This window comes from Mustela nigripes, chromosome 10 (assembly GCF_022355385.1).
Source record: "Mustela nigripes isolate SB6536 chromosome 10, MUSNIG.SB6536, whole genome shotgun sequence".
NCBI lineage: Eukaryota > Metazoa > Chordata > Mammalia > Carnivora > Mustelidae > Mustela > Mustela nigripes.
The window spans coordinates 14,956,215-14,970,911 of record NC_081566.1 but is presented as its reverse complement, the minus strand read 5'-3'; the positions used below and the strand labels follow the sequence as shown (position 1 = coordinate 14,970,911).

The window sequence follows — 14,697 nt, the reverse complement described above, 5'->3', positions numbered from 1 at the left end:
ACCATAAGGTTGCAATATCCAGGGAAGGAACTGTCTCATGGTTACACTTTAGCACTGAAGGCTTAAGGCAGTAGTATTTGAGTCCCAATCTATGAAAATGGGCTCAGTTTTTATATTTATTCTGGATCTCTCATACACTCTATTAAAAACAAGTGAGTATTCACCACCATTTTGAGTTCTGAAATTCGGTGTCCTTGGCCTATCCTTGGTCACCTCCTCCCCTAGCTTTGCACAAAGAGGATCAAAACTAAATATTAACCTAAAGAATTCTTTCAAGAATCTCACTTTCCACCATACCACTCCCAAAAAATGTCATACAAGGTGTTTTATGTAACACACATTTGTGGATTTGCAATTGCTCTGAATTCCTTATTTTTTTAATTCAAGTATAGTTAACATACAGCGTTATATTAGTTTCAAGTGTACAATAATTCAACAAGTCTGTAGATTTCTCAGTCCTCATCAAATAATCCCCCTTATCTCCTTCTTTTGTTCTCTTTACCTCCATTCTGACTAATATCAAGACATGATTATAGATGTTGCATTAATCTTTTTCTTAAAGATTTTATTTATTTATTTGACAGAGAGAGACACAACGAAGGAGGGAACACAAGCAGGGGAAGTGAGAGAGGGCGGAGCAGGCTTCTTGTTCAGCAGAGATCCCAATGCAGGGCTCGATCTTAGGACCCTAGGATCATAACCTGAGCTAAAGGCAGACATTTAACAAATGAGCCACCCAGGTGCCCCGGTGCATTAAATTTTTTATAGCAAAATCTTTTCTTTGCCACACAGAGAGGTTTCGTGTTTGCAGACTCAAATTTCTCCACCAAGAAAACTATGGGAATCGATGTCAGAAGGAAAGTGGGCACCAATGACTGAACTGATCACCAAACACATGATGTTTCTAAGACAAACCAGAGAATTACTATTTAATTTGTACTCCACCGTGAGAACCAATACTTTTGCTACATATCAGAATCCTGGTGATCTCCAAACAAGGGTTAAAAGCATGAGAATAATTAAAGGATCAAGCTCTCGTAGGTACTTTGTGATCCTCAGTACATAAGTATCTACTTAGAAATCCAGGCTTAAGCTGTTTGAATTGTCCCATTTCAGCGAGTTCTTATGGTTACACAAATACATAAAGTACAAAACTGGGATTTAGGTTGTTGTTTTTCTGCCCCCAGCCCCTTTTCTGTAGCAAGTAACATCACACAAGCAGAAATGCTAAAGGTAAATTGTACAGATACCAGGTATATTTGGGTCAGTCCCTAAACTAGAAGCAGGGGTTTTTGAAACCTGCATTTTGTTTCTTTTGCTGACATTCAAACAAACCTCATGACCCACCCCTCTGCCTATTTACCCGTACCAAAATGGAGCTTAAAATTTGAGTCTCTGTAACTTACGTAACAGAATTGGGGAGATTATCTTGATAATTCTCTCCTCTAAATAAATATTTCATAGATAATGACCCTTAAACCCCATGTCCCTCGTGGCAATCAGTACATTCCATAAGGACTGAATGGGAAGCAGCCAAGGGCCTCCAGGTGATAAAGCCAGCCGGTGAATGTCTAGAATGGCCCTGGTCCTCTCCTCTCCTTACCATTATGTCTCCATAGGGAAATAATTAGATGGCTGCAATTTCTGTAGAATTTGATGAACATCTATTGTCAAGGGATAAACTGATCTCCTCACACTACTTTTTGCTTCTACTTGCTTTTAAAACCAACAAGTAATTATAACTAATGTAATCATCCAGGAACTTTACCTTCTCAATCTAAGAAAAATGTGTCAAGCTCTACGTGAACCAGATTTTTCTCTAACCTTGGACTCCTGCATATCAAAGTACTTGTTCAACTACATACTCCACTGAGAAGACCCATCATTAACTTACTTTAGCTTGCAAGGCTTTAACCTCTGCCTCTAATCTTTTTCGTTCTTCAACCTCCTTATTATATTTTTCTTTTAGATCTTCATACTTGGAACCTAAACAAAGACAATGAGATACAGTTTTACTTTGGTCACTGATTTTGTAAAGGAATTCACAGGTCAACAATCATCGTAATAGTTTAGAAATGAATATTGTAGTACACGAAGTGAACAGATGCTGGGTTTGAATATTCTGAACCTGAATTTTTTTAAAAACACACTATAGGCTAAAATGAAAAGTTTAAAGGCTTAAGTGGGTAGTTCCACTACACAGATACACAAGTGGATATGTGGGCCATTAATGCCCAAATTAAAAGGTTTATTTTTTTTAATGCCCAAGTTAAAAGTTGAATTCAAAGATGAATTATGTGATTTCTTTGGCAAAATTAAAATCCCAGTAAAAGAGCAATGAGGGGAAATAATCCTTACCACTGTAATACTGACTTGGTGTCAGTGGAGTTGCAAAGATTTTTTGTGGTGTCGTGGATGGATGCAGAGAGACATCTGCAGCCTGTGCAGCTTGTTGGCTTCTTTCAAGTTCAGATTTACACCTGTTAGGAAAGGACCCAAGAAGATGCAAATCAGAGCAAATGCTGCCAAACACTAGCACCACCTGTTCCCAGAGAGTAATAAACTTACAAAAACCCCACCCTCTGAGAATTCTTACCACTTCCTTGGTCCAATAGACATTTCATAAGAACTAACTTATGGGACAGACCCAAACTCAGTTCCCCTTCTTCAAAGGAACTCAGTCTGGTTAGGGAAACAAAAATATAAACTTAAAATTGCAATATTACAAAAGCTACAGTGAAGGTCTGTAATGACACTATGGTTATAGAGTTGGGAGGTTGGGAATGTACTCTGAGCAAATTTTTTACTCCAAGTCAACGAAGGACCCAGGAATATTTAAAAACAAACAACAACCCCCAAAAAACCCCAGAACTTCAGAAGCATAGGAAGAAATTGGCATCACTGAAGCATTGATTCAAATCACAAAATTGAATGACATCACTTGTGATATTAAGTCATTAAAAAAACATAAACTTGCCATGTATTTTATGACATTTAAAAAAAAAACAGAGACACAAAGGGGTGCATGGGTGGCTCAGGGGGTTAAAGCCTCTGCTTTCAGCCCAGGTCAAGATCCCAGAGCCCTGGGATCGAGCCCCACATCAGGCTCTCTGCTGAGCGGGGAGCCTGTTTCCCCCCCACTCTCTCTCTGCCTGCCTCTCTGTCTTCTTGTGATATCTGTCTGTTAAATAAATAAAATCTTTAAAAACAGAGACACAAAAATCAAGTTAACATAATGCATCTAGAGAAAACAGGGCTAGAGAAAGTCACAAAGAAATGGGAAAAGTAAGCTATATATTGTATATATGCACAGAATATTTCTATCACTTAAGTTCTGAACACCTTTCAGAATCAAACAACCTAAGTTAGGAGGACTCAATTCTCACAAATCTATAATGTCTCTGATTTTAGCTCAAATCAAGAAATGAAATGAACACTCCATAGAAGAGCTAATGATGCGCAGCAGTCTCTTTCTCATGGACATGTCTCTCAAAACAAGGAATGAGGAAAGTGCCCCAGTGCCCCAGCCCCACTCAGATCCAACCTCAATGTGGGAGGAAAAATCAATGTCTGGGCTAAAAAGGACTGCTCTACAAATCAAATCATCAGATTTAAGCTCCTGGTAAGTAACAGCACTGTCCAATAGAAAGGTTCTACTAACATGTAAAGAGTAACAAGAAACAAATGAATTTAATCTTAGTATTTTATTTAACTCTATATTTTTAAAATATCATCCTTTCAACTTGCAGTCAACACTAAAATTATTGAGATATTTTACATTTTTTTCTATTTAACCTTCAGAATTTGGTATGCATTGCATACTTATAGCACATCTCAATTTGATTTTTTTTTTTTTTTTTTAGGATTTTATTTGAGAGAGAGAGAGAACACAAGCAGGAGAGGGGACAGAAAGAGGGAGAAGCAGACTCCCTGCTGAGCAGGGAGCCCAATGCAAGACTTGATCCCAGGACCCTGGTATCATGACCTGAATTGAAGGTTGAAGGTAGCTGCTTAACCGACTGAGCCACGCAGGCACCCTGTCACATCTCAATTTGTAATAGCCACATTTCAAGCACATAACAGTCACATGTAGCCAGCAGCCACCATGATGAATGGTGTAGGTCTACAGACTACCAAAGGTGTGACAAATTTGGTGATTTTAGAGACGAATTTTAAAAAACCTTGTAGACTCAGTGTTTCTTTTTCCTCACAAATTCACATTTCATCCCCCTCTATCTATCCTTTCATTAGAAAAAAACAAGTGTATTTATTTAAAATATAAAACTATACCCTGCTTTATTCCTATAAGCCTTTATTTCTCCTGTTTCCTATAAAGAAAAAAACTGCCTCCAAAAACAACACGAAATTAAGCATCTTTCTACTTGGTTTAACTATGGGATTGTCAATACTCAACAGTTTTTGACCAACATTTCCAATAGTCCAGACTAACTTGTTTGAGACCTTCCAGAAACCTGATCAGTGGCCACTGTTGGAGAAGGTAAGTTTCAGCCTGCACTTGAAGGTTACCAGTGGGAATTTGAATACACTCAAAAGTTGTTGTAGTTTATAGCTTTTATATTCTGGAAAACTGTATTCTTAATAGTTTTTACAGTCTGAGGTTTATAGAGTTTGTAAATGTTTATAAACATCTATACCTACATCACTGGTAATAAAAATACTTCTAAACTAAATGTGCTATCCTAGCCCCAACTATAACAACTGATAATAATAAAGCTAACACTTAACCAAGTTGCCAGGTATCCCACACAACCCTGTACTTTGTATCTGCAAGTCTTCCCACCAAATGTCACTTTGCAATATAGACATGTATACAAAAATGTTTACCTAAAATGTTAAAAATACAAACATTTCTGTCTAAATTATTAAAGCCAGTATTTCTAGGGAGCCTGGGTGGCTCAGCCAGTTAAGCAACTGACTCTTGGTTTCCACTCAGGTCATGATCCCTGGGTCAAGGGATCGAATCCACATGGGGCACAACACTCGGCGGGGAGCCTGCTTGAGATTCTTTCCCTCTCTCTGCCTCTCCCTCAGCTTGCTCTTTCTCTCTCTCAAATAAATAAATAAGATCTTTAAAAATAAATAAAAAGAAAACAAGTATTTTTAAAACCAGCAGCCAAAATATGCTTTCAAAGAAAACTATTCTGGCATTCATAAAGTAAACTTCCTACTTCCTTGGCATCTGTTTTCCAAAAACAACTACTTATCTCTCACTTTTTCATTTGACAAATATTTGAGGGCCTGCCAGGTGCGTGGGGAACGCGGATAAGACTGACCAGGTCCCTATTCTCATGGAGTCTGGTATGGCAGACAGTAAACAAGAAAACGAAAAAATTCAATGAGATAGAAGTTATTTATCATTCTAACATACAACTTATAAGAGAGCCATCTGCCTATGTGGGTAGGAACCAAAATTAGGAAGATATTTCTGTGTACCTAATTATCTTCACAGGAAAACAGGAGTAATTTTAAAGTGCTTTAACTTGCAAAAATTTATTCGAGAGGTAAGTAGAATTAAGATTATTGCAGCTATGTTAGGAAAAAAAATTCTTGGGATCATGATATTTATTAATCAGCCAGGGAATCAGGGTAAAAATTGTATTAGGTCATGCATCCTCTGCAAAGATACATTGAGAAAGGCACATCGCTCCTTCTGTGGTCTTCTCACCCAAAACTCATAACCTCAATCTGACCCAGTGGTTCTCAATCCAGGATGATTTTACCTCCCCAAAGGCATCTGGCGATGCCTGGAGACGTGTTTGATTATCAAAACAGGCAGGTAGAGGAGGTGTTACTGGCATCTAGTGGGTAGAGGCCAGAAATGCGGTTAGGTATCCCACAATGCACAAGACAGCTTTCCTCAGCAAAGGACCATCCAGTCCTGGATGTGAATTGTGCCGCTGCTGAAAAACTGTGATCTCGTCAGTGAAAAAACAGCCAACAGGCCTAACCTGCAGACTGCTCTACAATAGAGCAGACTCTATTAGACTCTATCAGACTCTTCAACAATTTCAACAACATAAACAACAAGAAACTGTCACAGCTTAGAAAGAGACTAAGAAAATATCAACTAAATATAATGTACAATCCTAGATCCGAGTCTGGAACAGAGACAGCTCGTGACTGGAAAAACCAGTGACATTCTAATAAAGTCCGTAGTTTAGTTAATAGTACTGAATCAATGTTCATTTCTGGTTTGGTCTTACACTTTGGTTATGTAAGATGTTAACAACTGTTTCTGTAAATCTAAAGTTATTTCAAAATGAAAATTTTTTTTATTTTTAAACTTCTGGGTGTGTATTAGCAGAATCAACAATGGGACAATCTGCTAACATCCACTTTGCTTTCCGCCTGTATTACTCCTTGATATTTTGACAAATCTCCACTATTACAGTAAGAAAATACCGTTTATAAGCTAGCGTATTTTGGTCCCACTGGATTTATTTTGATTAATGTCTCAAATTGTTTGAAGATTTTTTTTAATGGAAAAGAAGTCATAAGCACCATTTTTTATTGCTTAAGCTGGCAAACTGGTTATCTAATGCTTAAGATGGAAGATGGGGACCTCAGGAGGAAACTCTTCTTGAGTACACTTCCTTCCCTCTCCAGCCTAGATTTCACGGCACACGATTTGAACCACCCTCTTCTCAGCACCCTCCATCATTCCACCGTCTTTCATCCCATTACCCTGGCTAAAAACAACCCTAAGTCAATCCTCCTGCTCACATTCTCAGCATTTACAACCCAGATGCTAAAAGGAGGTGGAGTGGGGGAGGGCGGGGGGCAAGCAACTCTATAGATGGGTCCTGTTATAAATTCCTGGTCTCCAACCTCAACTGGGCCCTCAGTGCTCCTAGGTCTTTTGAAATTCCCTAGTTCTTTTTTTTTTTTTTTTAATTTTTTAAATATTTTATTTATTTGATAGACAGAGATTACAAGTAGGTAGCGAGGCAGGCAGAGACAGAGGAGGAAGCAGGTTCCCCGCTGAGCAGAGAGCCCGATGCGGGGCTCGATCCCAGGACCCTGAGACCATGACTGAGCTGAAGGCAGAGGCTTCAACCCACTGAGCCACCCAGGTGCCCCTGAAATTCCCTCGTTCTGTCTCATTATCTACAATAGCTTTTCCACTCAGAGGAAAAAACATAAGCCATCAGTATTAGCCATGCTTAACTCCCCTCCATCTTCTAGTACTCACTATTGGGAGATGTGGTATTATTTAATATATCACAGCATCTGGCCCATGAAGCAGCTTAATAAATATATCTTGAGTGAATAAATGAATAAGCGAGAAGCCATTTAATGAATATACGTACTACTGAGCCAGGCAATGATAGGACTGAAGTACAGAAGAATTAATTCCTCTCAAGTCATTGTTTATTTCATTGCAAAAATGATTGCAACGTAAAATTACATCATCAAAGGAAAAGATAAAGGATCCAATGATCACATATAAAGGATATCCACATTAATACCACTCAAAAATAATTACCTTTTCAGTTCCTGTTCTAATTTTTCTATTTGTTTTTTGCTGGAGTTCAGCTGCCCTTCTTGGAAATTCACTTGTGACTCCTTGACTTGAAGTTCATGAGAAATTTTCTGCTTGGTCTTCTCCAGATTCTCACATATTTCCATCAAGCTTTGGTTCTCCCTTTTGAGGTTTGCGCCCTCTGTTTTTTCATTCTCAACCTAACAGATCGTCCAGAAAGAAATAGATCTCGACTTTGGGAATTTATCAAGTATTTGTAAATCTGAATGCAACACCGAAGACTAATTATTTTGAGACGTATTTGCTGTAATCTACAGGTCAGTGTTTCTTCACAAACACAAAAAAAATTTTTTTAAAGATTTATTTATTTGAGACAGAGAGAGAGAGAGAGAGAGCACGAGCACGGGTAGAGGGGCAGAGGGAAAGGGAGAAAAAGTCCAAGCAGATTCCATGCTGAGCCCGGAGACTGACAGGGGCTCGATATCATGACCTGAGTGGAAACCAAGAGTGAGATGCTTAACTGATTGCACCGCCCAGGTTCCCCACGAACACAGCATATTTTAAATGACCTCACTTTGAAGCTTGTAGATAGAAAAGTTCTACAAAGTCAGGAATTACACTGTCTTTGGTCAGGGCTAAATGTACCCTTCCTGGAAAGGGAGGGTTTAATGTTCTTTCAAGTATAACAAACCAAAAATAAACCCTATAAATCTCCTTAGTAATTCATTTTAAAGTGTGGGGTGCCTGGGTGGCTCAGTCTGTTAAGTGTCTGCCTTTGGCTCAGGTCATGATCTCAGGGTCCTAGGATCGAGTCCTAGGTCGGGCTCTCTGCTTAGTGGGGAGTCTGCTTCTCCCTCTGCTCCTTCCCCTGACTTGTACGCTCTCTCCCCCACCCCCGCCCTCTCTCTCTCTCCCACCTAAGTAAATAAAATCTTAAAAAAAAAAAAAGCTTGACCGCTGAACTAAGTTGTAAAAATTCTCCCACTAGCAAAGCCATTTTAGAAGCCATGACTGTACCACCAGCTTGTTGGCTAACGCAGAGGGAAGGAAGAAACACCGTTTTAGTTTTCACTTCCTAGCCCAGAAGAGAAGTAGTCCAGGAATACCATGGTGAAAAGCCCACCCTCAGGAAGCAATATCCATTTGGACCACAAAGCACCCTAATTCAGAGTCAGAGGATCTGGCCATGTTGGTACAGAATAGAAAAGCAATTTCCCACGTGTGGTCCCAAATGGAATTAATAAGAACTCAGCAGCCCTCGATATTAGCAGGAAAGGAAAAATGAGGGGCAGAGGCTGGAGAAAAAGGAGAGGGTCGGATTGCCACCCAAAGAGAGCGCTCATTTTTCTTGAAATTTTAGACCAAGATCAAACAATCCAAATACTGAGTGAACGGTTTTAAAAGCCAGCGTTTGGCTGATACCTTCTGTTTCTGCTTCTGCAGTGCGGCCTCGAGGGTCTCCAGCTGGAACTGCCTTTGCTGCCTCTCTTTCTTCAGTTTGTCCAGCTGGCCTTCCAGCTCTTGGATTTTCTGCAGAGCTCTGGTGGGCAGCCCCTCCTTCCATTCTTCCAAAGCCCAGCTCATGTTGCTCTCCTTTCTTTACTAGTCACACATTTAAAAATAAACTGGAAAGAATAAGCAGACTGTTGGTCTTACTGTAGGAAAAGGGACCAAAAAGTCTCAGAGACTAACGAGTCTCTAAGGAGTTTCAAAGCTTCACCTTTCAACAGATAAGGACGTATAACCTCTATCTTCTCCACCCCCTGAAAGGTGGCCACCAATAGTTCTGATTGCGAGGTACCCCAGATGCTCGTGTGGCTTCCCTGGCTCTGTTTTTCCTATTTCTCAGGTTTGACTTCTTAGCTACCTGCTTTCTACTGCTCACTTTGTTTTCATGATATAGAACAGGAGTACTTTGCTCTGGGGTTACAGGTGAAATACGTCCTGTAAACAAACAAGACTCATGGGAAGTTATTTTGCAAATGCTCTTCACCTCATTGCCATGCACACTTTGTCCCTCTTCCTCTGAGAAGCCTTTCCTGGGGAGGTCCCCAGTCTGACCATATCTCCTGGTCAGTGATGGCATAGGCCCCCCTACCTCTCCTTCCCAGCAACTATCATGTGTTGGATTATTGCAAGAATGAGCAAAGAGCGAATGACATATAAGTGCTAAAATCATTGCAAAATGTGGTAAAGCCATGCTCCAGATAGACTTTGATGTGGAAACTTGTATATAGCCTCAATAATTCAAATTTCAGCTCAACCACCTTCAAGATGTGTGACCTTGGGCAAGTTATTTAACTGCTCTGTGCCTCGGTTTCCTCATTTGTAAAGTGTGGATAATAGCGACGGTGACTTTCCAAAGGCTTAGAACAGTCCTATATTTCCCAATAAGCATTCTGTACCTGTTAGTTATTATATTAATCCTCAAAAATACTTCATTTGTATATTTCAGCCACTAATACCAAGAAGGAAGTGGCTTACCTCCTTCACAGCCACATTTCCTAAAATTTAAAGGAGCTGGGAGAAAAGTATGTTAATTGTTCTTTATTCATTAGCCTCTGGAACTTAAAGAAACGCATTCATTTTCCAGCTAGTTGAGCAAGGTGAGAATCTGCTTTTTGACAAATGAAGTCCACGAACATTTTAGTGTCACTGTATCAATGAAACTTTTTATCAGAACTAATAAACGGTTGACAAAAGTACTAAGAATGATAAAAAGATGTTCAAAGATTAAAGAGACAGAGCAAAGTTCATGGGAAACATGGCTTAGCTATTAAGTCTTGAAAAGCAGTGTTTTCTCTGCCAGTTTAATTTTTTTTCTTTTTCCAGATCTCAATTCTTTGAACGCAGCATCTTAACCTCCACTGCCATTTGCCCAGAAACTGCTGGAAGAAATCTCATGCCTCTCCACCAACAAAGGACAATTTTACACTGTCACAATAGGCTTCTCCTGCCATTTCAATCCAGCTTGCTCATGCAGGGCTGGGAGTACCCTAGCCCAGCGGCACAAAAGAATAACTGTCCTAAACAGAGCTGCCAACCACTGCAATCATTACATCAAGATGCCATCATCAACAAAATATTAGAAGGATCAATTTAGGAAGATGATAGGGATGAGGAAAATAAACAGAAGGAAAACTAGCAAGTTGAATGCTTTTCTATTGCAAAGTCTAAGATACAGCTATAAAGAAGGAGTTAAAACAACCACCAGACCAAGCCAATTTTGATCAGATTAAAGCATCAACCATTCACAGTCTGTAGGGAGCTACTGGGGCAAAGGTCAAAAAGCGTAAATCTCCAGACTGACACCTAAGCAGCTGCAGGTGTAAAGAAGGATGCGTAGATGAAGAAAAGCCCCGGGTGTCAAGGTTCCTGCAAGGAGGATTTTGCAGAAAACGCTCTTTCTATCTTAAATATGGGGAGGGCACTCCTTATGCCCTAAGTACCCACCCCCGGCACTGGAGGCCCACTTTCGCGCTTTCCCTTTAAAAAGAGCTCCCATCTCCAAGAAACCCCAGTCGTCCCCTCTCGTGCCACGGCTGAGCCCGAAGGGTGGAAACCCTGCCTGCTCTCCTACGCAGAGCTCAGGGATAGGACTCGTCGTTTACTTATTTCTGGGTCTTCCTAACACAGCAGAGCCAGGCACTCAAGCGTGTCCAAAGAAATGTGGAAGGCAGGGGAAATGCTCTCGCGGATAGCAAGGGGCACACCAATGTGCCGCGCAGATCAAAATCCAAGCTTTTCTCTCCTCCAGGCAACAAAGGACCGACGCCCACATTTCAAAAAGGAGCCACTGGCTCTGGACCTAGACGGTTGCTAGGAAATACCTGCTAGTCTCCAATTCATGTATCTTCCAGAGGAATGTGATCCCCCGAAGTGCGAGCTCAGGACCGAGCAGGGTCTGCGGACACTCGTGCGAGCACGGGCGCGGAAGAGCGCGGATGAGCCCTGAAGGCCTCGGCCGGGTGGATCCTCCAGTCCCTTGAGGTGGGAGGGGGCGGTCCGCTGGCCCCGGGGGCTCGGTTCCACCGGCTTCCCTGCTCAGGAGCCCCGGGCGGGAAGGCCAGCCCCCATCACACCCGCCGCCGACGCCACGACCCACGCAGGACACTCACCTTGCTGGCGGGGAGGGAAAGACGACCCCTCAGAGAGTCGGGCTCCCGGGGCAGCCTCCGCGGGCTTCCGCCCAGATTCCAATTCAAACTGCCCGCGACCGCCACCGGTTTTCGATTTGCCCGCTTCCGGGACGGACCAAACGCACCCTCCAAGCCTATTGGTCGTCGTAAGCAGAAATGGGCCAATCGGCTTCCGCGCACTCGGACTGCCGGCTCTGATTGGTTCTTTCGGACGGATTTAAAAATCAAGCTCTCACCACAGGGGGCCGGCGCTGGAGTTACGGTGTTTTTTTGTTGTCGTGGGAGGGCGAGACCACGTGCGTTCTCAGAGGCTGGGAGACGTTTTGAACCGCTGTTTCCGCAAAAGCCGGGGGAACCGGCGGACCCGCGGGAAGGCGTGGTCTGTCGCCTACAAGCGGCGGAATTATGCTGTCTGGCCAACTCTCCAGGTATCTGCTTATTAAACACACAGTTTAGGACATAGATGTGAGGTTCTCTGCTTGCGGGGCATTCTTCACCCACTATCATTCTTCTTCTTCTTCTTTTTTTTTTAAGATTTTATTTATTTATGTATTTGACAGAGAGATCCCAAGTAGGCAGAGAGGCAGGCAGAGAGGGGGAAGCAGGCTCCCTGCTGAGCAGAGAGCCCGATGCGGGGCTCGATCCGAGGACCCCGAGATCATGACCTGAGCCCAGGGCAGAGGCTTTAACCCACTGAGCCACCCAGGCGTCCCCACGCACTGTCATTCTTTACAATTCTTTGAGGAAAGTATTTCCTTTTTATTTAAAAGTTAACTGAGGCACACGGACGCTCCCTCATTCGAAATTGAATCTGGAACATACAGGATCTCACTTTTAACCTCTTTGATTGATCATATTCTAAAGAGGTGATTCTGAACACTTGTGAGCTGGATTCCAGGACACCGCAGCCAGAAAAATCTCCAAAACTGGACGGAATCTCTCCTCATTTTGAAACCCACTAATTTTGTGTGTATTTAGGTACTTGTTCTATTTCCCTATTCAGTTAAAACAAGCTTCCAAGGACAGGACCCAAACAATGAATTAAATTACTCTCTCTCTGATGCTGTTGTCTTCCGCAACAGATTCCAAGCTTTCCGTAACCCTCTCTCTACCTTTCGTTAGGTGGTTACTGCATTCTAGATAGTCCCTTACCTTTTCTGCTCATCTTTCAATACCCAGGTCCAGTGCCACTTTCTACATAAAACTTCACTGTTCTCACCCACCCCTTAAAAATAATTATTTCCTACATCTTTCCCAGAAATTGGTGTATACCTTGTATTTGTGTCTATTTCTCCTACAGTCTGGAAAATTCCTGTAGATTAAAATCTGTTTTAATTTACTTTTGTATCTCTGCTAACTGTCTAGTAACTTTGCACATAAAAAATAAGACCATCTTGGTCTGGAGAAAGGCCTTGTTACCCGCTATCCTTGTATCCCCCCAAAATGGGGAGGGAGCCAGTAGGTGAGAACTTTTACTGGACATTGCCATAATTAGTCTAGCATCTGGTTGTTCTGGGATTTGAACCAAATTCTGACTCCAAAACTAATCACAACTCCATTGCTTCCTAGGAGTAATTATTCAACTATTAGTTGCCTAAGGAAAACAGAACTAGAAAGACATGTAAGAGAGGATTTTCAAAGATTACATTTGCAATCTATTTATTCATTTCTTAGTAGACACCTATTGAGTGGTCACTGTATAGCCAAGCCTATACTTCAGTCATCTATAATAATCAGTAAAGAAATACATTGACTTCTTGGGGTGCCCAAGTGCCTCAGTCGTTAAGCATCTGCTTTCAGCTCAGGTCATGATCCTGGCGACCTGGGATCCAGCCCCACATCAGGTTCCCTGCTCAGAGCTGAGCCTGCTTCTCCCTCTCCCACTCCCCTTGCTTGTGTTCCTTCTCTCACTCTCTCTCTCTCTCTCTCTCTCTGCCAAATAAATAAATAAAATTTTAAAAAAATACATTGTCTTCTTAAACAGGGGAATCATGTGATGGAGATTATTTTGTGACTTCAGTTATGATTTCCTTCCCCTGCCTCTATTTTTAGGGGCTAAAGGGGGTGAATCCCATCCAACAAAATACAGATGTCTTCTAAGAGTCATTTTCAACTCCCTTGCTTCTCCTTTTAACGCCGCTCCCTCACTGAGTCAGTCTACTCTCTCTGGATTATTCATCCACCATCTGTACTTTCCGCCTATGAATCAGTGCCCTTGATTCTTTCTGTCTTTTCGTCTCCCACTTAGATCGCCGGGTCCATCACTTAAACCACTCTTCTGCTAGTATCCTCGACTCCCTTGGTTCTTGTTCTGTCTCCTCAAACCTATATGCATGCACCTGTCCAGACCCTGCCTAAAAGCACTGTTGCTCCAGAAAAGTGCTGAAGAAAAATCCCAGGACTGCACAGAGAGGAACCACTTAATTGTTTTTTTTTTTTCTTAAAGATTTTATTTATTTATTTGACAGAGAGAGACAAGTAGGCAGAGAGGCAGGCAGAGAGAGAGAGGAGGAAGCAGGCTCCCTGCTGAGCAGAGAGCCCGATGCAGGACTCGATCCCAGGACCCTGAGATCATGACCTGAGCCGAAGGCAGCAGCGTAACCCACTGAGCCACCCAGGCGCCCCCACTTAATTGTTTTTTAAGACTTACTTGTTTGAGAGAGAGAGACAAGGAGCACAAGCTGGGGTGGGGGGAGGAACAGAGGGAGACATAGAACCCCAAGTTGGTTCCACACTGAGCATGGAACCAGATCTGGGGCTCAATCCCAGGACCTCAAGTTCATAACCTGAGCTGAAATCAGAAGTCCAACATTTAACCAACTGAACCACCCAGGCACCCCAATAGGAACCACTTGTATTAGATGACCTCTAACTGGCATCTCAGTGCTGCTCCACAGCCCTTTCTCCCAAGTCTAAAATTTCTCTAATCTCCTCCAACTACTATCTCTACTCTGGCTCTCAGAACATGACCACATCTCCCAGGTGGCAGAAAATGAAAGATGTCTGACAGGAACGCCTTCAACTGCCTGTCACCCACATCTACAAATTTGCCCA

General features: G+C 42.1%; 1 protein-coding gene across 3 annotated transcripts in view; it reads right to left on the bottom strand.

Moving 5' to 3' along the window:
* The window catches only part of CENPF (centromere protein F), a 61,918-nt gene extending 50,171 nt beyond the window's left edge, over window positions 1–11,747 (bottom strand). Inside the window, exons 1-5 of one of the 3 annotated variants that reach the window (XM_059412694.1) lie at window positions 11,623–11,747; window positions 8,927–9,129; window positions 7,508–7,704; window positions 2,359–2,480; window positions 1,895–1,986 (exon numbers count right to left, since the gene is read on the bottom strand). In XM_059412694.1, coding sequence (XP_059268677.1) covers window positions 1,895–1,986; window positions 2,359–2,480; window positions 7,508–7,704; window positions 8,927–9,088 — 573 coding nt within the window. In that variant the 5' untranslated portion in view covers window positions 9,089–9,129; window positions 11,623–11,747. The other 2 variants (XM_059412697.1, XM_059412695.1) reach the window with 2 other exon arrangements.
* Window positions 11,748–14,697: the final 2,950 nt, after the last annotated feature.